The 25425-nt window shown below is 47.6% G+C and overlaps 1 protein-coding gene across 4 annotated transcripts in view; it reads right to left on the minus strand.

Moving 5' to 3' along the window:
- Window positions 1–1835: 1835 nt before the first annotated feature.
- The window catches only part of KIF17 (kinesin family member 17), a 41972-nt gene continuing 18382 nt past the window's right edge, over window positions 1836–25425 (minus strand). Inside the window, exons 5-14 of one of the 4 annotated variants that reach the window (XM_034753630.1) lie at window positions 24209–24661; window positions 22802–22899; window positions 21361–21508; window positions 20440–20534; window positions 19942–20066; window positions 15433–15664; window positions 9646–9904; window positions 6711–6778; window positions 4548–4665; window positions 1836–2627 (exon numbers count right to left, since the gene is read on the minus strand). In XM_034753630.1, the coding sequence (XP_034609521.1) occupies window positions 2431–2627; window positions 4548–4665; window positions 6711–6778; window positions 9646–9904; window positions 15433–15664; window positions 19942–20066; window positions 20440–20534; window positions 21361–21508; window positions 22802–22899; window positions 24209–24661 (1793 nt within the window). In that variant the 3' untranslated portion in view covers window positions 1836–2430. Of the gene's footprint in view, window positions 2628–4547; window positions 4669–6710; window positions 6782–9645; window positions 9905–15432; window positions 15665–19941; window positions 20067–20439; window positions 20535–21360; window positions 21509–22801; window positions 22900–24208; window positions 24662–25425 lie in introns of all 4 variants that reach the window. The other 3 variants (XM_034753628.1, XM_034753629.1, XM_034753627.1) reach the window with 3 other exon arrangements.

Below are 25425 nucleotides of genomic sequence, written 5' to 3' on the forward strand. Positions count from 1 at the left end.
GTAAAAAGCAACAGAGGGTCCTGTGACTTGCATCTGAAGAAGTGAGGTTCTTACCCACGAAAGCTTATGCTCCCAATACTTCTGTTAGTCTCAAAGGTGCCACAGGACCCTCTGTTGCTTTTTACTTTATTAATTATTATTTATCATTACAGTATTTTTATTACATTATGAAAACAGCAACACTCTTCCGAGATCTCAGTTTTGTAGCTTGTATCACTTTGAATAAGCCTGTTATAAGTCAAGGCTCCTATGTTTCATCAAGGAGTATCAGATGTGAAACAGCATGAAGATATTTAAGAAGTCAACTCAAAGAGTTCCTCCTTCACAAGCATTGAGGTCTTGAGCAGTCCAGGCAAACAACGCACGTTACAACAAAACTTGCTCTTCATAATAATTTTAAAAACAATACTAGCTGCCTATTTAATTTTAAAAACAGCAAAAAATATCCACCTCCCTCTCCATTTCTACCAAGGAGTCTTGAAGTTTAAATCTCCTCAGTGTGATAGAGACGTTTGCTTTGATCTGCTTAGCTCTTGGAAATCCAGGGGCTCCAGGCTGCTGGCCCCATGCTGCCAGGAGTTCCTAGGGACAGCTCTGTCCGTCATTAGGGAATTTTTTCCCAAGAATCCCCTGTAACATTTCGTGAACCCCAGTTTGGGAACCACTGAGCTAGAGGGATAGTGGTCAATGTATGCAACATCTGGCAAAAATGCAAAGGAACATGAACTGTAAATATAACAGCAATCAGACTGAGTTTGTCATTTTAAAAGGCAATGTATTGTGATCATTAACCAGATGTCCTGCACATAAGATAAATGACTAAAATACAAACAGTCAACATACAGTGTACAAAACTCTACCATCTTGTACACAAGGACAGGAGCAATCACTTCCACTGTCTCACTGAACTGCAGTTTCTGATCTGATCTAGAGGAGTCAGGGAATAAAAGAGCAACCCATATTTCCTTGGAGAACTGAGTTTGTGTCTCATAAATGATGTCAGTTTCAGACTCTTTCTCAAGAGAAAAGAAAGCAGAAATGGCTGTGATATGGTAGTGTGTTGGAGCAGCTGCCCCACCCCCATGCGAGAGGGGGCTAGAATAGAGCGGCTGCGCAGGCCAGCAGCCAATCAGGGAAGGGCCTACTGAGAGCCAATCAGGGCCGAGATTAGAGCCAGCCAATCAGGGCTAGGCTAGGCCCTATAAAAAGGCTACCTAGGAGAGGAGCAGGTAGTCTCTCCCAGGTCTTCAAAGGGTGAAAGTCTGTCTCCTGTGTGAGGAGACTAGCACCTGGGACAGCGCAGCGCAGCGCTGGGCAGGCTTGGGGAAGCTGAAGGGAACTCCAGCCCACTACTTGCCAGGCTGCAGGCCCTGGGGAAGCGGTCCAGGGAGAGAGATGCACAAGGGGAGAGAAGGAGGGCAGGATGGCTGCTGCCAAAGGGTCCCTGGGTCGGGACCCAGTGTAGAGGGCGGACCTGGGTCCCCCCCTTGCACGGACACCCAGCCATTGAACATGGTAGTAGCGGACTGCACCAGACCCCTGACACAAGGGGTTAGACATTGGGGTGTGGTTGACCGCTGGGGCGCAGAGAAAGACTGTTGTTAACCACACACACCCCGGAAGGGGGTGAGGATGGACTAGGGGACACTGCCAGAGGGCAGTATCCTGAAGAGGACGCCGCCGAGCGGGGAGCAACGCGGGTCCAGACACCAGCAAGGAACAGATGACGAACAGGACACCACCATCAGAGGACACTCGCCATGGACTGAGCTAATTCCCAGAGCAACCGGCGGGAGGCGCTGTGGTGGTGAGTCCCAACCCCGTCACAGGTAGCGATACTGCCAGAACCTCTCACTGTCTTATTGCAATGAGGAATAAGGCTGGAGAATTCTGTATGGGGCATGAGCTCAAGTTGTGGCTGTGACATCCAAAAGGAAATAAGGAAGCGCTGTCTAGGAAACTTGCACTGGGAAATACGGAAAGTGATTTTAAGGCTTTTTTTGAGGAATTTCCTCACATCACCTAAAGATTTTAGTCCAAGTACAGAGGTTTGACTTGCCACCACCTGCTGGGCATGGCAGTGACCAGAATGGAAGACTAAATATATGGTGCTGGCTGCACACCTGTGACAGGGAAACAGGTAACGGAGGAATGTGCCAGCCCCAGCTTGAACCTGGAGTTGTCATTACAGACTTCAAAACCCCTGGAAGCAGCATTTGTCTCCACTGACCCTAAACTCAAAGGAAAGTCAAACTGTCCCTTCCAAAAGCCGCTGTGATAAGAGGATTGCTGCCGCCAAATTCTACATCGTTAAGAGGGTAACTGCCAAGGAAGGCCGCTGCAATCTGAGCAGACAGGAGCCACAGGGGACTGGAGTCCATGAAGGCCACTACAATCAGAAGGATCCGTATTCACCTGAGGCCACTTCACTCAGAAGGGGTCGCTGCTGAAGCTGTTTTTGCCCTTCTTGCGCTTTGTTTTGGAGGACGGTGTGGTGAAGTCAAGCGACTCAAGGCGGAAAGGACGTGGCTGGGGCATCTCCACAGTCTGTGAAGGAGAGACTGGTGCCATGCTGGAGGTGTTGTTGTTCAGGGGGGCGCTCAGCACAGGAGGGGAGTTATGATGGGCTGTAGAGTAAAGGAACAGGATATACCGACATGTTTGGTCTGTTAAGACTCAGCAATGCTTTTTGAAATTTGAAATTACTGGAGATATCCCATCTCCTAGAACTGGAAGGGACCTTGAAAGGTCATTGAGTCCAGCCCCCTGCCTTCACTAGCAGGACTAAGTACTGATTTTGCCCCAGATCCCCAAGTGGCCCCCTTAAGGATTGAACTCACAATCCTGGGTTTAGCAGGCCAATGCTCAAACCACTGAGCTATCCCTCCCCCGCAAGTTCCCAGCTGCATTAAAACCTTATCCATTAATTTTATTGAAGGCAGTCAGGAAATTTAGAGATTTTTGCATTTAAATTTACTCATATTAAGGAACTTCCAGACTGGAGTTGACCATTTCACTGGTTGGTTTTCTGAATATGCAATAAGCAACAGAGGGTCCTGTGGCACCTTTAAGACTAACAGAAGTATTGGGAGCATAAGCTTTCATGGGTAAGAACCTCACTTGCATCTGAAGAAGTGAGGTTCTTACCCACAAAAGCTTATGCTCCCAATACTTCTGTTAGTCTTAAAGGTGCCACAGGACCCTCTGTTGCTTTTTACAGATTCAGACTAACACGGCTACCCCTCTGATACTTGAATATGCAATGTATCTAGTCAGATACTAATAACTGACAGTCCTGGAGAGTGAAACACCCCATGCCTAGTGGCAGAGCTTTCTCAGCGGACCGCCTCCACATTTGAGATTTGATGCCCACATCCCTTTGAAAGTGCATCACAGCCAGAGTTTAATGACTTCCATGGCACAATGCAAAGCTCATTTAGTTGGTTGAATTGCTGATTATGTCTCTGTTTTGTTCTGGCTTTCTGCTTATTCTCTGTAATTGAAGGGCCCAGCTGGCAGCGTGACAGGCATCTGAGACTAGGGGTGATAGGTTTCATTCACAGAAGAGGAAGTAACTGGATACATTTCTCCATGCTCCCTCATCGATGTGCCTCAATCCTGTGCTCATGGGACATTTCTGACGGTAAGATGGGAGTGTGTGTAGTCCATCCAGTCTCTGCTAGCAAGGATGCCAATCAGCACCAACTGTGGTGGTGGGTTTTATTATGCAGACAGCTCTTCACCAGGAATTAGACTGAAACCCCACAAAAATCTGTTTCACTCAGGCTACCACAGGGTGGTTATCTTTTGTTAGACCTATCTAGTCTACTTTGGAACCAGTGACCTGAAGGCTCTGTATCGGTTTATCCACAGCTGCGTTTATTTCTGTGTGCTGGTTCAGAAATGACCGCAGAGCTCTGCAGTTCAGTCCATTGTTCCAAAATTAATTGAAAAAAACCAATGAAAACCAAAAAACAGAGGGCCTGATCGGCAAGAGACTCCCATTGAATGCACAGATGACCCATGCTGTACATTTACAAAGCTTAGCTATCCCTAAAACAAATGGAGTCAGACACAGCGAGGGCACTTGTCACCAAGGACTAAGTCCATGGCAAATTTAAAAAGGAATCACCAGCACCATTGAATGACACACAGGCTTCTGCAGAACATCCAGCCCCTGGTGCTTTATTCCCTGAAAAACTGGGGTGAGTGGCAACCCTATGGAGGGACAAAAGACAGCACGTGTTGGTCAGGGTGACATGCTGAACGTGAATTACCTCCAAGCTACAAGCACTGGAAGCAAATCATTCAAATCACTACAGGGAGGTTTATCAACATCTGGTCTGCTAGAGCAACTCTAGGGAACCATTGTCAGAGGGGAAAATGGCTGTCACCACCAATAAAGGAATGGGTTGCATTGTCCAGTAAAGAGGCTATTTGACTGGGGAACAACAAATCCCTCCAGACTAACCTGCCAGGAATGGAACCCTCATTGGAAGAGATACCGGCACACAGAGGAAAGAAAAGGAGAGTGTTGGGATATTTACCGAGACTCTTCATAGGATCAGCACTGAGGATCTGGCTGGCTCGCTTGGACCGGAAATAGTTACTGGCAATATTCTCACTGTCACTCCTGCTCAGCATCAGTTTGTAGCGGTCTTCTTCCTGCTGGGATCACAAAACGCTGTGAGCAGCACTCCCCTCAGCTCCAGCTCTTAAGCAGCCAAGCACCACTCCATGGGCTAGGGCCAGAGACTTAGAGATAATATGAAGTGATCGAACATGTGATCCAACCCGGGCAACAGTAACACTGCAGAACACACATTCTTGGACATAATCTGGACAGGCATTGGGCTACATCCTGCCACCCCCTCCAATACCTGTAAGCAAAGTCCAAAATGTAATGATACAGGTGCAATTCTGCTACACTGGACGGGGTGGGGGGCAGGTCTCTATGTGCTGCACAGAATGGCTTTCTGGCAACTCTCTCTATGGCTGCAACCAGTACATGGCCAGTAGGTTTGCAAACCATGCAAATCCACTGTCCAAAAGCCCTGCCAAGGGGACCTGTAGGGGCCACAGCAACTACTACAAGCAATTGGATTGGTCGCATTGACTAAGGTCTTGCCTGGGTAGGAGGGGGAAATCAATTGAGCCATGAGGCAGGATTCATAATCCGCATAGAAGTTTGGGAATAAGCTTCCGTCCAGACTTGCCGAACTAACCTAGTCCTAGGCCACTGTGCCCTGGGCAGAGGCCAAGCAAAGCAGGGAGTGTTTTTGTTGTTGTCAAAGGGGAGCTAAGATTACTCCTGGGGGAATTCTGTGCCCCAAAATTAAAAATTCTGCAGCAAAAAATTAAAAATTCTGCACACAATATTTGAAAATTCTGCAAAATTCTGCATATTTTATTTGTCAAAATAACACAATATAATCAGGCCAGTTACAATTATTTTGGTAATCTGTTTCAAAATATCTGTCAGCAAGTATGTCTGTAACAATACAGACCAAAAAAAAAAATTCTGGTAATTTTTTATTGACAAATAGATTCCTTACTAGGCCTATTAATACAGAACATTGTGTAATTCATTTAAATGACACTACAGAATCGGATTTCTTGGACCTGTCAGAAGCAGTGGAAAGGCTTGGAGGAGTCAGGGATTACGGAGGAGCTGAGGGAAAAGGAAGGAGCCTAGGAATGACCCTGGAGGGTGAAGTGTGGGTGGGAGGTTTTTTCTCTGGGGGGGGGGGGGGGGTTAGGGTGTTGGGAAGCCTCCCCCATGCAGACCCTGGCTGACCCAAAGCCTCTCCCATTCAGTCAGGCACGTCTGCCCCTGTCCCCGCACCCCTCATCCCCACGCCTCTCCCGCATCCCTAGGCTCAACGCGGTCCCCCCACTAGCCATTCTGGACCCGAATCTGTGACCCCCCCACAGCAGCTCTGTGTGCCCCACTCTGTCTAACCTGGCTCCACGGGCAGGTGCTGTGATGAACTCTATTCTGGGGGGAATTCTGCAGCACTGAGCATAGAGTTTTGTATTTTTCTGCATAAAAAACATTTTGCCTAAGAAGTGCTGCAGTTCTGCCTTTTTCCCCACCAGAGGCCGCTGTGGCGCTAGAACAGCCGGCATGAACGCAGCCGGCTGTTCTGGCACCACAGCGGCCTCTGGTGGGTACAAGGTGGACCTGCAGCACTTCTTAGGCAGAATGTTTTTTATGCTGGAAAATACAAAATTATGCGAGAGTGATGAATTTTGCACGTCCGCAGATGCGCAGAATTCCCCCAGGAGTAAGAATCTGATACCACCAATTAACTGGAACTTGAGCCCAGCTCCCCACAGAGAACAGCCAATGCACTACCCTTCTAGTTTTGGAACTGCTCTAGGGCTGTGTTGTGTATCATTCTGGCCTGGGCTGTCTCTCCTCTTCAGGGGCTGGACTCCCAGCATTCCCAGGCCCTGCTGGCCAGGGTCCTACACTCCACTGACTGGCCACTGGACTGTGAGGCCAGCTCACTGCTTCACTATTTACTCTGCTTTACACACACCTCTGAGGCCCTGCCAGCCTTCTTCTAATGCCAGTGATGGCTGGGTATGAGTCCCTCTGGAGACACTCAGCCCTCTGCCTATGTCCTCCAGAAGGAAGAGTTGTGTAGCAACATAGCCCCTTCTCAGAAGGTTCCCGCAGAGTCCCGGAGGAGAGTGCAGCTTACCATCAGCAGCTCTCCGTTCTCGCCTGAGGAGCTCTTCCTGGCTGGCTTAGTCTGTGGCAGTGATGGAACTGCTATGAGAGAACAAAGGCATCACTTAAAGGACCAGCGGCACTGAATCAGTTCCAGCTTTTCCTGACTGTCCCCCTTGTTCCCCACTGCTGCTTACAGACACCCCAGATCACTGCTTACTGAGCCATAGGGGGCTTAAAAGGACCCTCACACTACACTTTTTATGCAACTACCAATAAGAATGGTCATACTGGGTCCCAGTCTCCTGTCTTCCGACAGTGGCCAATGCCAGGTGCTTCAGAGGGAATGAACAGAAAAGGTAATCATCAGATGATCCCTCCCCTGTCATCCACTCCCAGCTTCTGGCAAACACAGGCTGGGGACACCAACCCTGCCCTTCCTGGCTGAGACCCATTGATGGACCTATCCTCCATGAATTCATCTAGTTCTTTTTTGAACCCTGTTATAGTCTTGGCCTTCACAACATCCTCTGGCAATGAGTTCCACAGATCAACAGTGCTTTGTGTGAAGAAATACTTCCTTTTGTTTCTTTTAAATTTGCTGCCTATTAATTTCATTTGGTGATCTCTGCATCTATCAACATTGAATTTCATCTGCCATTTTGTTGCCCAGTCACCCAGTTTTGTGAGATCCCTTTGTAACTCTTCGCAGTCTGCTTTGGACTTAACTATCTTGAATAGTTTTGTATCATCTGCAAATTTTGCCACCTTCCTGTTTACCCCTTTTTCCAGATCATTTATGAATATGTTGAACAATACTTATCCCAGTACTGACCCCTGGGGGACACCACTATTTACCGCTCTCCATTCTGAAAACTAACCATTTATTCCTACCCGTTATTTTCTATCTTTTAACCAGTTATTGATCCATTAGTAGCGCCCTACCAAATTCATGGCTATGAAAAACACGTCACAGACCGTGAAATCTGGTCTCCCCCCCCCATATGAAATCTGGTCTTTTGTGCTCTTTTACTTTATACTATACAGATTTCATGGGGGAAACCAGCATTTCCCAAATTGGGGGGCCTGACCCAAAGGGAGTTGCAGGGGGGTCGTGATATTGCCACCCTTACTTCTGCGCTGCCTTCGGAGCTGGGGAGCCGGAGAGCGGGGGCTGCGGGCTGAGGGCCCAGCTCTGCAGGCGGCAGTGCAGAAGTAAGGGTGGCAACACCATACCGTACCATCCTTATTTCTGTGCTGCTGCTGGCGGCGGCTCTGCCTTCAGAGCTGGGCTCCTGGCCAGCAGCCTCCGCTCTCCAGCTCTGAAAGCAGTGCCACTGCCAGCAATAGCGCAGAAGTAAGGGTAGCACTAACGCAACAACAATACAATAACCTTGCGACCCCACCACAACTCCTTTTTGGGTCAGGAACCCTACAATTACAACTCTGTGAAATTTCAGAGTTAAATAGCTGAAATAATGGAAATTTATTATTTTAAAAATCCTATGACTGTGAAATTGATCAAAATGGACTGTGAATTTGGGAGGGCCCTATCCACGAGAGGATCTTATCCCATGACAGCTTACATTGCTTAAGAGCCTTTGGTGAGGGACCTTGTCAAAGGCTTTCTGAACATCTAAGTATACTGTATCCACTGGACCACCCTTGTCCACCTGCTTGTTGACCCCCTCACAGAATTCTAGTAGATTGGGGCGGCATGATTTCCCTTTACAAAAAAATGTTGACTCTTCCTCACCAGATTATGTTCATCTAGGTGTCTGAAATTCTGTTCTTTACTATCGTTTCAGCCAATTTGCCCGGTACTGAAGTTAGATTTACCAGCCTGTAATTTCCAGATCACCTCTGGAGCCTTTTTAAAAATTTGGCATCACATTAGCTATCCTCCAGCCATTGGGTACAGAAGCTGATTTAAATGATAGGTTACATACCACAGTACAACTACATATGGGGCCTGCAGGTCTGTGGAGTGAATATTTCAACCTTGTAGGGAAAATGGTTCACCTATTGGGCTAAGGCAGCTAATACACAGAAGGGAATGAAATAAAAAACACAGGACTGGGGATCAGGGATCCTGGGTTCCAGACCTCACTCTACTACAGACTCACGATGGCACATTGGGAAGTCATGTCCTTCTGTGCCTCAGTGTCTCCCCTTCTAAAACCAGTCTAATACCACCTACCTGATGAGGGTTTGTGAAGCCTAATTCATTAATCTCATAAAGTGCTTCAAGGTCCTTGAAGGAAAAGAATGGGGAGAAGGGCAACATTTTTATGTTAAGCACCAGTTACCAAATAACACTCCTCTAAAGGCCCAGAGATCTTATGATATTTAATCAGATATGGGTTATACTGTTGTGTGGTTTAACACAAGATTCCCTACTATCACTCAAATCAATGACATCCTGTTCAAAATAAATAGTCAGGAAGTCCCAATAAGAGATGCTTTGTCCTCATTTAGCTAGATCAGGGGTCGGCAACGTTTGGCACGCGGCTCGCCAGGGTAAGCACCCTGGCGGGCCGGGCCAGTTTATTTACCTGCTGACGCGGCAGGTTTGGCCGATCGCGGCCCCCACTGGCCGTGGTTCGCCGTCCCGGGCCAATGGGGGTGGCAGGAATCTGCGATCAACACATCCCTCGCCCGTGCTGTTTCCCACCGCCCCCATTGGCCCAAAAGGGCCAGTGGGAGCCGTGATCGGCCGAACCTGCCGCGTCAGCAGGTAAATAAACTGGCCCGGTCCGCCAGGGTGTTTACCCTGGCAAGCCGCGAGCCAAACGTTGCTGATCCCTGAGCTAGATCATCATCCAGGCTCCCACAGAAAGATTACAGCCTATTCTGTACACGTGAGCCAAACCAAGGGTTTATAAGTGAATGCGATACACATGGCCATGCTAGTGAGCAGAGATAAGCTGCGTGGATGGGGAGTACAATGCAGATGCCTTTCTTACCTGCGGGAAGGCTGGTTTTTTGAATGACAAGCTCTGGGAGTTTCCAGCAGCCGCTGTCCTCATCCCAGATGGACTCACATCTGATCTTATCTAGGTTGCTGTAGTTACAGTCACGCCGTATGAGGGGCTGCACCTGATCCAGAAGCTGCTGAAAGAGCAAGCAGTCCCGCTCCTGCCGGCGGATGGTGGCAAGATAATCAATCTTCTCCAACTCAAACTCTGACTGCAAGTCCTTGATTTCAGTCTCAGCAGCTCGCAGCTAGGTCACCAAAAGGAAAGGGTTAATTGTGATGAGAACAGAGAACTCTAGATGACTGGCACAACAAGAATGATTAGGGGGAAGATATGAAGAGGGAAGAAAGATATGAGGAGAGTTTGAAAAGATTTGCACTGTTTACTTTAGAGAGGAGACTAATAAAGAGAGCGCATGATCTAAGTATACTGTATATGAATGGTTCAGAGAAAGTGGATTGGGAACTTCTATTCTCTCTGTCTCATAACCCAATAACAAGAGGACATTCAATGAAATTGAAAGGTGGCAAATTCAAAACTGGTAAAAGGAAACTCTTCTTCACACAATGTGCAATTAGAATGTGGAACTCATTGCCCCATGAAGTTGTGGGAATAAATAACTTAGAATTTTGCTATGAGGGGCTGGAACTTATATGGACGTCAAGAATATTCAGAATTACACTAGCATATACTAAAAAAATGGGAAGAGATGTAAAACCCCAGGCTTCAAGTTTCAAGCAAATCTCTGACGAACTATTAGGGATTAGGATGAACTCCTCTAGGGGCAGATTCTTCCACATTTGCCTACACCAGGGTTTATTGCCCCTTCCCCTGAAGTGTCTGGTGCTGGCCCCTATTGTAGACAGGTTACTGGACTAGATGGACATTGGGCCCCCTACCTAGAAGCCACTGCCAGGGGTGTGCTGGTCACTTTTGGGAGCCGCCCAAGGTAAACGCTGACCTCCTGATCTCCTCCTGGACCCCAACCCCTTGCCTCAGCCTACAGTCTGTACCCCGCACCCAAACTCCCTCCCAGAGCCTGACTTCTCACCCCCTCCTGCACCCAAACTCCCTCCCAGAGCTTGCATCCCACACCCCCTCCTGCACCCAACCCCCGGCCCCAGTCTGGTGGAAGTGTGTGAGGATGGGGGAGAGTGAGCAACAGAGGGAGGGGGGATGGAGTGAGCAGGGGCGGGGCTTTGGAGAAGGGGCATGACAGTGGCATGGTCTCAGGGAAGGAGCAGGGGACGGGACAAGGGTCTTTCGGTTTGTGTGATTAGACAGTTGGCAACCCTACCGGGCAGGCAGGTGGAAACCCTGGCCGTGCTGGAAGAGCGTGCCCAGCAGCGCAGCTGGCAGTTCGCTGGGCACCAGCCAGCGCAGCACAGCACCACCCAAATGTCAGGCGGACCGTGTCCGCACGGGCGCGGCTTGTACATGCGTGCCCATTGACTGTTCTGCCCTGGAGCCTGGAATTGCTGTCAGCGGGCCTGTGTGCACACATGTTTTTGGAGGCCCTTTGGTAGGTAAGCACTATATCTTTAAAGCTGCATGTTGTCAGAGGGTCTGGTTTTCAGAATGGCCTCACTTCGATGGGCACAATTTTGCATTTACAATTATTTTTGGGTGCAATTCGTACTGCTTATATGTCTTCTGATTCATAGCTATAATGAACCACAGTCAAATGAAGACAGATACCTAATTCCTTCAGCATCAAAAGCATGATTGTGCTTAGAATAACAGAGACTTGGTGGGATAACTCACATGACTGGAATACTGTCATGGATGGATATAAACTGGTCAGGAAGGACAGGCAGGGCAGAAAAGGTGGGGGAGTTGCATTGTATGTAAGAGAGCAGTATGACTGCTCAGAGCTCCGGTATGAAACTGCAGAAAAACCTGAGAGTCTCTGGATTAAGTTTAGAAGTGTGAGCAACAAGGGTGATGTCGTGGTGGGAGTCTGCTATAGACCACCAGACCAGGGGGATGAGGTGGACGAGGCGTTCTTCCAGCAACTAACAGAAGTTACTAGATCACAGGCCCTGGTTCTCATGGGAGACTTCAATCACCCTGATATCTGCTGGGAGAGCAATACAGAAGTGTACAGACAATCCAGGAAGTTTTTGGAAAGCGTAGGGGACAATTTCCTGGTGCAAGTGCTGGAGGAACCAACTAGGGGCAGAGCTCTTCTTGACCTGCTGTTCACAAACCAGGAAGAATTAGTAGGGGAAGCAAAAGTGGATGGGAACCTGGGAGGCAGTGACCATGAGATGGTCGAGTTCAGGATCCTGACACAAGGAAGATAGGAGAGCAGCATAATACGGACCCTGGACTTCAGAAAAGCAGACTTTAACTCCCTCAGGGAACTGATGGGCAGGATCCCCTGGAAGAATATCATGAGGGGGAAAGGAGTCCAGGAGAGCTGGCTGTATTGTAAAGAATCCTTATTGAGGTTGCAGGAACAAACCATCCTGATGTGTAGATGGGTCGGGAAGGAATTTTCCTCCAGGGCAGATTGGCAGAGGCCCTGGAAGTTTCTCGCCTTCCTCCGCAGCATGGGGCAGGGATCGCTAGCTGGAGGATTCTCTGCTAATTGAAGTCTCTAAACCACAGGATTTGGGGACTTCAACAGCAGAGTCAAGGGAAAGGGTAGGGACGGCTTTGTGGCCTGCATCATGCGGGAGGTCAGACCAGATGATCATAATGGTCCCTTCTGACCTTAAAGTCTATGAGTCTATGTAGAAAGAATAGTAAATATGGCAGGCGACCAGCTTGGCTTAACAGTGAAATCCTTGCTGATCTTAAACGCAAAAAAGAAGCTTACAAGAAGTGGAAGATTGGACAAATGATCAGGGAGGAGTATAAAAATATTGCTCAGGCATGCAGGAGCGAAATCAGAAAGGCCAAATCACACTTGGAGTTGCAGCTAGCAAGAGATGTTAAGAGTAACAAGAAGGGTTTCTTCAGGTACGTTAGCAACAAGAAGAAAGTCAAGGAAAGTGTGGGCCCCTTACTGAATGAGGGAGGCAACCTAGTGACAGGAAAAAGTTCATGTACTCAATGTTTTTTTTTGCCTCTGTCTTCACGAACAAGGTCAGCTCCCAGACTGCTGCACTTGGCAGCACAGCATGGGGAGGAGATGACCAGCCCTCTGTGGAGAAAGAAGTGGTTCAGGACTATTTAGAAAAACTGGACGAGCACAAGTCCATGGGGCTGAATGCGCTGCATCCGAGGGTGCTAAAGGAGTTGGCGGATGTGATTGCAGAGCCATTGGCCATTATCTTTGAAAACTCATGGTGATCAGAGGAGGTCCCGGATGACTGGAAAAAGGCTAATGTAGTTCCCATCTTTAAAAAAGGGAAGGAGGAGGATCCGGGGAACTACAGGCCAGTCAGCCTCACCTCAGGCCCTGGAAAAATCATGGAGCAGGTCCTCAAGGGATCAATTCTGAAGGACTTAGAGGAGAGGAAAGAGATCAGGAACAGTCAGCATGGATTCACCAAGGGCAAGTCATGCCTGACCAACCTGATTGCCTTCTATGATGAGATAACTGGCTCTGTGGATGAGGGGAAAGCAGTGGATGTGTTATTCCTTGACTTTAGCAAAGCTTTTGATACGGTCTCCCACAGTATTCTTGCCAGCAAGTTAAAGAAGTATGGGTTGGATGAATGGACTGTAAGGTGGATAGAAAGCTGGCTAGATCGTCAGGCTCAACGGGTAGTGATCAACAGCTCCATGTCTAGTTGGCAGCCGGTTTCAAGCGGAATGCCCCAAGGGTCGGTCCTAGGGCCGGTTTTGTTCAATATCTTCATTAATGATTTGGAGGATGATGTGGACTGTACCCTCAGCAAGTTTGCAGATGACACTAAACTGGGAGGAGTGGTAGATATGCTGGAGAGTAGGGATAGGATACAGAGGGACCTAGACAAATTAGAGGATTGGGCCAAAAGAAATCTGATGAGGTTCAACAAGGACAAGTGCAGAGTCCTGCACTTAGGATGGAAGAATCCCATGCACTGCTACAAACTAGGGACCAAATGGCTAGGCAGCAGTTCTGCAGAAAAGAACCTAGGGGTTACAGTGGACGAGAAGCTGGATATGAGTTGACAGTGTGCCCTTGTTGCCAAGAAGGCTAACGGCATTTTGGGCTGTATAAGTAGGGGCATTGCCAGCAGATTGAGGGACGTGATCATTCCCCTCCATTCAACATTGGTGAGGCCTCATCTGGAGTACAGTGTCCAGTTTTGGGCCTGACACTAAAAGGAGGATGTGGAAAAATTGGAAAGTGTCCAGCAGAAGGCAACAAAAATGATTAGGGGGCTGGAGCCAGGGGCGGCTCTATGTATTTTGCTGCCCCAAGCACGGCCAGTCAGGCAGCTTTCAGCGGCACGCCTGCGGGAGGTCCGCCAGTCCCGCACCTCCGGCGTACCCGCCGCCGAATTGCCACCGAAACCGTGGGACTGGCGGACCTCCTGCAGGCATGCCACCGAAGGGAGCCTGACTGCCGCCCTCATGGTGACCGGCAGGCCGCCCCCTGCGGCTTGCCACCCCAGGCACGTGCTTGGTGCGTGGGTGCCTGGAGCCACCCCTGGCTGGAGCACATGACTTATGAGGAGAGGCTGAGGGAACTGGGATTGTTTAGTCTATAGAAGAGAAGAATGAGGGGGGTTTGATAGTTGCTTTCAGCTACCTGAAAGGGGGTTCCAAAGAGGATGGATCTAGACTGTTCTCAGTGGTACCAGATGACAGAACAAGGAGTAATGGTCTTAAGTTGCAGTGGGGGAGGTTTAGGTTGGATATTAGGAAAAACTTTTCCACTAGGAGGTTGGTGAAGCACTGGAATGGGTTACCAAGGGAGGTGGTGGAATCTCCTTCCTTAGAGGTTTTTAAGGTCAGGCTTGACAAAGCCCTGGCTGGGATGATTTAGTTGGGGATTGGTCCTGCTTTGAGCAGGGGGTTGGACTAGATACCTCCTGAGGTCCTTTCCAACCCTGATATTCTGTGATTCTATGATTCTATGTGCCCCCCCCACTTCAGCTGTGCCAATGTAAGAAGCTGTGCCACTAGAGAGAATAATGTCTCTCTCTCTCTCTCTCTCACACACACACACACACACACACACACACACACACACACACACACACACGCACACAGCCAATTTATTAGTTTGAAGGTCAAAGCAGGACAAAGCAGGAGATGGGCAACAGCTCACCATGACCATTCTCAATGATCCCAAGTCCTGTCCATGTTATAGATATGTGTGAGTAACCGTACAAATCATACCAACACAGCGCCTGGATAGCACTGTCCTCTGCAGCTCTCAAAGATCTTTACCAAGGTGAGTGAAAATCCTTCTTCTCAGTTACAGATGGGGAAACAATTTGCCCACATGAGTCAACAGCAGAGCCAAGTAGAGAATTCAGCTCTCCTGAATCTCTGTCTGTTGTTCTATCCAGGCTGGCTCAAAGCATGGCATATATCGCTATCAAAAGTAGGCCACTTGATTTACAGCTTCTACTTTGTGTTATGTTGAGGTGGAATAACATAGTGGCAATTTTGGGCTCTCCCCAAGCTAGGATCAGTTTGAGAGACACGGAGATGCCAGAGTCATGCTGACTGGAATGTCTCATTACTATAACAAAAGGATGAAGGTGAAGGAGGAAAGGAGGATGAGGGGATAGGGGGATAAGAGTAAGGGGCACCTCCAAGAGTAATCTCATGGATGCTCCCCAAATCTTAGCTCTACACAAGAGTTAATTGCTTCTTAGGGGTTACCTTCTTCTGCATCTTCTCCAGCAGCTTGCTCTTGGCTCGCACCTCCTCTTGGATGGAGTCATAGACATTGAGCAGGACCCAGTCACTGCTGTCCTCATCAATTTTCTGCAGAGCTGCCACCAGTTGCTTCTTCCGTTCATCTGCATATTTTTTCCGACATTTGTGCTTTTCCTTCAGGTCCTTGTTTTTGGCCTGTTCTCCTCCAACCACCTGTTGTTCCAGCATGTGCAACCTGGAAGAGTTGGACACATTTCTTAGATCTGTAGCATAAAGGAACATCTGCACATATGCAAATGATACACTTCCATGGCAACTGCCTAGAGACATTTTAAAAGATACAATAAACAGACAGTGATTTCTGATGAAGTGAGTATTCAGATTTGTTGATTTAAGAGGTGAGTGAGGATAGGGAGCCTCTGTTTTAAGATTTACTTTGTGTTGTGATGTTCACCAAAGCATGAGCTCAGTGTATGTATCTTTACATACATCCTGAATATATTCACCATTAGGTATATCTAGAAATCTTGCCATTTATGGCCCTGTATTTATGAAGTGAAAGAGATTTTTTTTTTAATTAACATCCTAATCCTTATTCTTTGTTTTGAAACCTGCTGTTTAGCCCCAAGACTGATACAGGATTAGGATACCTAATCGTTTGTAATTTATTTTCAGTGGGTGGGCTGAAGCAGATGTAGTAAAGGGAGCAATTTCCATACACAGGGGCTGCCACATCAAAGGCTTGGTCTCTTGCTGACCTCAGGTCAATAGTGAAGCCCCTGAAAGGCAGGGAAATATCTGCCATGACGATAAGACAAATGCCCTTCTGTGAATCACACAACAAATTGATGCCCATGCAGCATGAGGAAATAGGTACCTGCACTGAATTACTGAATATTCTGTGCACAGGAGGATATTTTTACTACAATCCCTTGCCTATGCTGAGGATTTGAGACATTGGTTGTCAACCCCTCGTGTAATTGCACTGGTGTAGAGAGGGTAAACTGCTCTAAGTCACTCTTCACACTGGTGGAGCTTATCCTGGTTGAACCTGGCGTAAACTGTACCTTACAGCCGTTCACTTTTTCTACACAGGGGTTTGCACTGCTGCTGCTCTATCAGAGGCTGGCCAATGGGGGCCAATAAAGACAGAATGCCAGAGTAGACATGACCTGTGATGATACTATCCTCTTAACTGTCTTTTCTTCGATCAGAGCATGCAAACCCATTCCTAAAGAACTCAGGTTTCCTCAAGAGGAAACTGGCTCTTTCTGCGCCACTGGACCTCCTGTCTCAATAGCTTGAGTTTGATATGAAACAATTTAGCCCTCAGCAGCTTTTGTTTAATGCCCAATTGAATCCTGCTTTGCTAAAACAGTAGCAGATAGTCCGCAGACATCCTGAGCTGTAAAGTCTTTCCAAGGAGGCTTTGAAAATCCCATCGCCAAGGACCCCTGCCTTGCCTGATATGCAAAGAACTTTGATGTTTAACAACGTAATTGTAGGAGTGAGTTTCCTTTCCTTGGGTGTTAAGCAAACTAAGCTCTGCAAGGGAGTGTTGAGATTTGACACAATCAATCAGAATAATTTCTTTGGAGCTGTCTCAGCCTGTGATAAATAAAGGGGGGAGGAGCTCCCTTTGATAGACACCCAGTCAGCCAGTTAGCTGTAAAATCCCTCTTGGTAGCTGTTCTCTGCTTGCTTTACCTGTAAAGGGTTAACAAGCCCACAGGTAAAAGGAAAGGAGTGGGCACCCAACCAAAAGAGCCAATGGGAGGCTAGAACTTTTTAAAATGAGAAAGAAGCTTTCCCTTTGTCCGTTGTTCTCCGGAAAAGCAGGAGCAGAGCAGCAATGCTATAAGCAGGAATGCTGTGTACGTTTTGAACCAGGTATGAAAAATTAGCTAGAAGGAATCATTTGGATAGGGAACAGTTTGCATTTATCTATCAGGTTTATTCTTTATTTTGGCTTGTGGTTCTCCTCTGTGCTAACCCCGGATGCTTTTGTTTGCTTGTAACCTTTAAGCTGAACCCCCAAGAAAGCTATTTTGGGTGCTTAATTTTTGGAATTGCTCTTTTAAAATCTAGCAAAAGCCTAAGTTCCAGATGTCTTTTCTTTCTTTTTGTTTTTAATAAAACTCACCTTTTTTAAGAACAGGATTGGATTTTGTGTGTCCCTAAGAGGTTTGTGCCTGTTGTTTGATTACCTGGTAGCAACAGCTAATTTCCTTTGTTTTCTTTCTCAGCTCTTCCCCGGAGGGCTTGAGGGTACCCACAGGGAGGATTTCCCAAGTCCTCCTTCCTGGGTTCAAAGGGGTTTTTTTGCATTTGGGTGGTGGCAGCATTTACCAAGCCAAGGTCAGAGAGAAGCTGCAACCTTGGGAATTTAATACAAGCCTGGAGTGGCCAGTATTAATTTTTAAAGTCCTTGTGGGCTCCCACTTCCTGAACTCGGAGTGACAGAATGGGAATTCGGCCTTGACACAGCCTAACAGGCGAATAGCTTATCATTTACAAATTGCACCCCCTTGTATATTTTAATAGCCTGTTTGAGCCTCAGAGATGCCCAACAGAGAAATGTGCAGTAGAGAAGCCCTTGGGAAACCTTCTGGAGAAGCAGTTACAGCAGAAGGCCATTTTCAGAATGAAGCAGCATTCAACACTTGAGAGTTTAATATAAGGGCACACAATTGCCTCAAAAACCAGTGAAACCCACGAAGAGTGAATCAGGATATAGTGAAACTCCACTAGTGGGGAATTGACAGCAAGTCCCATATTGTTTCAATGCGCTGTCATTCTGCTTAAAGGGACTTTCCTGTCAGGCCCTCTCCAGGGTAGAGTAACAACTGTCCTCACTTACAGACAACCCCCCAACCTAAAGCAAATACTCACCAGCAACCACACATCACTGTACAAAAACACTGACCCAGGAACCTATCCTTGTAACAAAGCCCGATGCCAACTCTGTCCACATATCTATTCAAGTGACATCATCATAGGACCTAATCACTTCAGCCATACCATCAGGGGCTCGTTCACCTGCACATCTACCAACGTGATATCTGCCATCATGTGCCAGCAATGCCCCTCTGCCATGTACATTGGCCAAACTGGACAGTCTCTAGCCAAAAGAATTAATGGACACAAATCTGACATCAGGAATCATAATACTCAAAAACCAGTGGGAGAACACTTTAACCTGTCTGGCCATTCAATGACAGACCTGCGGGTGGCTATCTTACAACAGAAAAACTTCAAAAACAGACTCTAACGAGAGACTGCTGAGCTGGAATTGATATGCAAACTAGATACAATCAACTCAGGATTGAATAAGGACTGGGAATGGCTGAGCCATTACAAACATTGAATCTATCTCCCCTTGTAAGTATTCTCACACTTCTTATCAAACTGTCTGTACTGGGCTAGCTTATCACTTCAAAAAAATTTTTTTCTCTTACTTAATTGGCCTCTCAGAGTTGGTAAGACAACTCCCACCTGTTCATGCTCTCTGTATGTGTGTATATATATCTCCTCAATATATGTTCCATTCTATATGCATCCGAAGAAGTGGGCAGTAGCCCATGAAAGCTAATGCTCTAATAAATTTGTTAGTCTCTAAGGTGCCACAAGTACTCCTGTTCTTCTTTTTGCGGATACAGACTAACACGGATGCTACTCTGAAATCTTCAAACTAGTTTGGACTCAAGATGGGCCAAAAGTTGAACCTTGAATCTGAAGCTCTTCATACTCCAAGGGTCAAGTTTGGGTTCAAGGCTCTGAACCTCGTTCCACAGATCCAAGCCAGAAGGGACCGATTTGCCAGTTCTCGTTCAGATGTGGTTCTTGCAAGAACAGCTGATTTCCATTTTCACGTTTTGGGGCAAATATTTTACAGTAACAATAATCAACATAGTTTTCAAGGTGAGTTTTATCACAGCAGACTGACAGCCCTAAAGAGGAAAGTCTCATTTATCGAGCTACACGATGGGCAGCAACAAGGTGAGATTCCTCCACACTCACCCCACCACCGGGGCTCCAATGCCCTGGAGGAACCCCCTCTGGGATTGAAAAAGGAGTTGTCTCCGTGGTCTGTTCAGTTCTAAACCCAACAGCAAGTAGATAGAAATGCATCAGTTCAAAGATAGGCCTGCCAACAGCCCCAAGAAAGGAAAGATTTCAGAGTTAGGCAGCATTTGATCTCATAACCCAGAAGCAAAACACTTGCTGTGCCATTTGCAATCTCCTCAAATGGCCTGTTCCCCAGTATTTCACTCTTGTCATTTCTGTATTTTGGCAACATCTAATGTCAGATCTGCTGGCTCTTCATGTTTGAACAAGATTGGAACTTCCTTGTGGGGCAGGAGACACATCTTCTTCTGTTTTGTACACATTAAGCACACTGTCTGAGCTTAATAATAATAACACAGTGCAATAGTCTGGTTGTTTCTGGCTGTGCGTGTCACATGCAATGCACAGGAGGAATTCTGCCGGATCAGAGGCACAGTTACTGACCTGGCAAGCACTTGCTGCTGGTCCACAGCCACTGGAAGCTCCTCAGCAGCAATGGCCACTTCTGCTCCAGGACTCTCTCTGGTCACACTCCCGACATACTGGGCTATCTGAGGCTCTGCTGTGTCCTGAGGGCAAAAGGCAACTAAAGACAGCTGTTCTGAAAACAGGCAGCATGTGTACTGAGACACACGATGAAGCAGGAAGCTATCCCACTCTGGGGCTGCTCATGGACCAAAGAGTCAGGAATGTTATTTTGCTGCTTCCCCCTGCAGCACAAGCCACCAAAATGGTCACATTACCCTTAAGGATATAGTAATCTCCTGCCCTAGTAGTGTTGCTGTGCACTGTTAAACAGCTGCCACATTCCACCCCAGAAGCAGCTGCACTGTGGCTAGATAAATACGCTCTATGATGAGTATCCATGAACCTCACAGACACAGGGGATAGGCAGCTAGATTTGTTCCATTTGTCTGATAAAGAGCATTGGGTGATGGGTACCTTGGTGGACACCTGTTCTGTTTCTGTGACGGCGACAACAGGGTCTGGAGACAAAGGTGCCTGGTCAGGGAGAGTTTCAACCCTCAGGACAGCATCTGGAGAATACAAGAAAAAATACCCAGAACTCTTAGCTACAAGCTCTGCACCACTAGAGCATCACTCTGTGAAAATATCACCCAAAATTTGCACCAACCACGTCTGTTAGCAAAACAGCTGCCAATTGCCACCCCACCCTGTTTGGGGAAAACCATGGGAGACCCAGAGAGCATCCTCCATGAATACAGTAGTTTTCACAATGGATGGTAAAACTGTGGAGGTTCACATGAGAATGCTCAGTCTGTCTCTGAGGGTGGGGGCTTACGGTCAAAGAAAAAATCACCATTTTGTGTTAGAAAATGTCTGAGCCAACTATTGAGAACCCAGGTAACAGAACTGCTATGGATTATCAGCTCTTTGGGGCACAGACCATCTTTCTGGTCTGTGTTTGTTCAGTAACTAGCTCAACTGGCTCCTAGGCAGCACTGCAAAACAAATAAGGATAATACTATAGCATGGCTGACAGCAAGTCACAGTTGTCTCAGGAATCCCCAAACTTTGCCTAGTTGACAAGCCATATTGGCTACTCACTAGGCATTGAAGGGGCGGGACACATCTAATTCACATATAATGGATAAGTTTGAAACTATCACCCTCGTATCGTGCATAGAAGTGTGGCTTGTGCCAAGCCAACTGGCTTAAGGTACAGCAATGCATGATGGGGCCTGTTATCTCTGCAGTTCAAATCTTTTATTCAAGCTAAGTGCTGTTGTGGCCCAAGCTGCAAAGTTCTATTGTCTGCAGTTGCTATTCCCCCGGTCTACATCCTCCCTGCTCTAGGGTTTCCCAAAAGCTAGCACTTCTCTAAATCTTCCCCGTTCCCACCTGCTTCCTTCCTGAGGTTTTCCTCCAGAGTGGACAGCTTGAGGTCGTAGGAAGTCCGCATGGTATTGATGTCCTCCTCAAGTCGGGCGCGGGACTCTTGCTCGGCTTCATAGTCTGCCTTCAGCCGGGCCAGCTTCGCCTCATACTCCTGAAAGGCACAAGGGCACTGTGGACAGCCTGGCACGGCACATCCCCATGGTCTACTCCTGACCATCCCCACCCATTCTGGGCTGCTCGTCACTTCCCTAGCAATATACTAAATACAGAGCTGTATTCACAGCCATTTTCCACCCTACGATGTAAATGAACACAGCGGCTGCTCACAGGTGACTGGCAATTCTCCATTCATCCACAGGACAGGAATAGCTGACGCAACAATGCCTCAACCCTGCCCTGGAGGGATCTCCTTTAAGAATGAAAGGGGAGTTCGCTCCCTCTAGCACTTTCCCCTCTGATCTCTCGGCCCAGTCTGCCCAGGAGGAGTCCAGGCAGTGCTGATTCTGGAGGTGGATTATGAATTTGGACACCTGCATGTTAGGAAATGGACTAATATCCCAACCTGGATGATCAGCCATCAGGAAATGTACGGATGGCATTAAACACTTGACTGTCAATAAGACAGAGTAATCAGTGTGTGTGTGTGTGTGTGTGTGCGCGCGCGCCAGTCATTCTTCTCTCCAGCATATATCCAGGCTACGTGAGAGGTTTCAATGCATAATCTGAATTTTCTGATGGTGGATTCTGTGAATCTTGACCCACACAGACAAGCTTGGACAAATCCAAAATTGCAATTAGATGGGAACTTTCCAGGCTAGAGAAGTGCTGGTTAATAGGAAATCTAGAATTTAGGCTTCTGTGTATTTGAAATTGGTCGTTATGATTTTTGGGGACAAATGAGGCAGCTGTGTGTCATACAAACCACATCCCAAATGCTATCCGATTGGAACAAATTTTTGTCCCTCCCAATTGGCCAAATTAGAGCCACCAACAGAACCGAAAGGTTCTATATCTCATTAACCAGCAGCACTGAAGTCATTGGGAGTTTAGTCTAACTAAGGAGCAAGTAGGAGATTCAGGATTTGGCCAATAGTTGGTCAGATCGGATTCACTGAACCCCTTGCTGACAGGAGATTCCACACTAGAATAGCAGGGAGTACTGAAAGCTAAGGCACTTCTACAATGCAAATTGACCCATGCTGGGAACCCAGTTCCATCCCATCTCCAAAGCAAAACGAAACAATGTTGGGAAACAGTGGTATTGTAACATGGTCTCCAACAACACAGGTTTTGTCTATGGTACAAGACCAAAGATTGAGGTGCATGGGCAGAGGTGTACCAAGAAGATCACACAGTACCCCCTTGCGCTACAGTTGTGCTGAGGATTATAAAAGTGGCCAACCCCTAGCAGGAAATAACTTGGGGGTCATGCTCCCTGGCTTACTTCTCTGATCAACTGCTTCTCTGCCTCGACATCTGGCTGGGGTTCAGGTAGGAGAGCTGGCTTCACTTCCAGCTGAGTAGTCTCAGCAGGTAACAGACCTAAGGAAAGGAGAAAGATTACTCACACATACAACAGAGGATTGTCCTCAGATCATTTGGCAACTAACCAACAGAAAGAGGCTAACAGATGATGGGGAATGTGTCAGCCTAGACATTCCTTTAAATTGTGCTAATAGGATACAATCCATGCTGACAGAGAATGCTCTGTGCTGGGGCTGCACCTGAGAGACAGTCACTGCTGTGTGGAAGGACAGAGTTTTAAACAGCTTGGTTCCAGGTATGTAAAAGGCTGAAGATAATTCTAGTTTAGTCTAGATAGGTTCTTGCTATTATTTTCCAGGATGTAACTGAGGGCTACAATGGTATGATCTTTGCCTATGGCCAGGCTGGCAGTGGGAAGTAGTTTAGAGCGTAGGACACTCTACACAGAAAGGCATCGTTCCCTGGACACTGGATCACATTTCTGAGAGCAGTACAGGTCCACAGTGATGTGAAAGGGCTATGGCAGTAAATGCAAGAGTGAGAGATGCTTGGAAGACAGTGCTAATTGGAGTCTTCCTGTCCCTGGTTTTCATCTGGCTATTCACTCAGGGAGGGGATCATTCTCACCCCCGTTTTACAGATGGGGATATTGAGGCACACAAATGTTATGCAACTTGCCCTAGGTCAGAGAATTAGCATCAGAGCTGAGAACAGAACTTAAGAGTCCTGATGCCTCATCCCCTGCTCTAACTGCTGGAGAATGCTGCCTCTTCACCCAAGCCTAAAGCTACAGGGATGCAGGCAAGATGTCTGGTTAAATGGAGCAGTGATCTTGTGGTTCTCAAGCTTCATAGCCCCTATGAAGCTCCCTTCCCTTACTTCTCCTCAGAGAGAAAAGGCAGGAGTACCCATGTGATAGCAAAGGAAATGAGGCCACTTCATGTGGCCACCTAACATAATCTCAGGCCCAGGAGGGGAGGATCAACAGTTGGGAGGTGAAGGGGGCATGGACATTGACTGCTCTCTTGAAGGCTGGTTCTGGCTGGGGCAGGGGAAGGGAAGAAAGGCCGTGGAGTCTTAACCCCTACATGAAAGGCTGCTCCTATCCAGGAGTATGGAGGACGGTTCCTAGAGACTGCTCCCCGCCCTAAAGTATCCCCCCATCTGAAAACAGACTACTCCCATCCTAACCCTAACCCTCCCACCCTACTTGAAGGCCAAAGCTGCTGGCGTTGGGCTGAAGAGAGCCTTCCCCAACAGGTAGAAGGGAGGTTGGGGAGAAATGCCAATGTGCACTCCGTATATTTAAGGTGTAATTTTCTGGCCAATGATAAAGCAGCTCTGGAGCAGTTCAAGGGCATCATACCTGACAAGTTATTTGTGTTCATCTGTTCAGCCAAAATGGCCTTCAGCTTCCTGATCTCCTCCTGATACTCCCTCAGCAGAGCGTCTTTGGGATCTTCATTGATACGGGGCTTGTTCTTGATGTTCTTTGCCCGGTTGGCATAGCGCAAAGTGCTGAGGCTCTCGTCGTAGTTGTTATCAGCAGGAGACAGGCAGGCCACCATGAGGGTCTTGGTGTTTCCTCCAAGGGAGTCCTGCAGCAACCGGGTCAGCTTGGAGTCTCGATAGGGGATGTGTTTGCACCTGCCATCTACCAGGGCTGAGATGACATTGCCCAGAGCTGAGAGAGAGAGGTTAATTTTGGTGGCTTCTTTGAGACGCTCCCCTGTGGCTCCGGTTTTGGACTGCCTCTCGCTTCCAGCCAGATCCACCAGGTTGAGTTTTGCAGCCCTCAGGTGATCCTGCCCTCTCTCATCTGCAAGAAAACAATGTGGGATCGGGTTCTTTTAAGAAGAAGCAACTTCACCAGACAAGGACCAGGCCTCTTGCCCTTAGGCATCACATTTCAATTTGAGCCCTAGACTTTGTATACACATAGGCCCCGATTCAGCGGAGCACATATACATATGCATAACTTCTAACACAGGCTTGAGTCCCATTGAAATCATGTGCTTACCTATTTTGCTGAATCAGGGCCTTGTTCCCAGAATACACAACAAAACTTCTTGAACCGCTTTAAGTTCTGACCCCATGAGCACTCTCAACTCCCATAGGCTTCACTGGAAGATGAGGGTACACAGAATTTTGCAGAAGACACTCGGCACCGTGCAGGATTGGGACCCTTACCTTGTACAGGTTCTTTCATACAAACTATGTCCCCCAGGATGTTTCCTGGAGTTAAATGATAAATGCCAGGCAGGGAGAGAGAAATTAAAGGGGTGGAGATAAGGGAGAATGGAAATGAGAGTCAGGAGTCAATGGGGTAGGAATTCAGCATGGCCAGAAGAAACACATGGGCAGTACAAGCAGCAGAGGATGTGAATGGCCAGAGAGAAGGATCCGTTCAAGTGGACTACCGTGAAAGGGTTGGGGGAACCAAGAAGCCTGGAAGCAATATTTAGTTCAATTTCCAGCCTACAGCTTCTCTCTAGGCCTGAATCAAAGCTGCCTCAGTGTATGGTGATGCTCATAGGTCTGCCTGTGATGTACAGACACAGGAAGTGCCCCTCCCCAGGGAAA

Source organism: Trachemys scripta, chromosome 19 (assembly GCF_013100865.1).
Source record: "Trachemys scripta elegans isolate TJP31775 chromosome 19, CAS_Tse_1.0, whole genome shotgun sequence".
NCBI classification, from domain to species: domain Eukaryota; kingdom Metazoa; phylum Chordata; order Testudines; family Emydidae; genus Trachemys; species Trachemys scripta.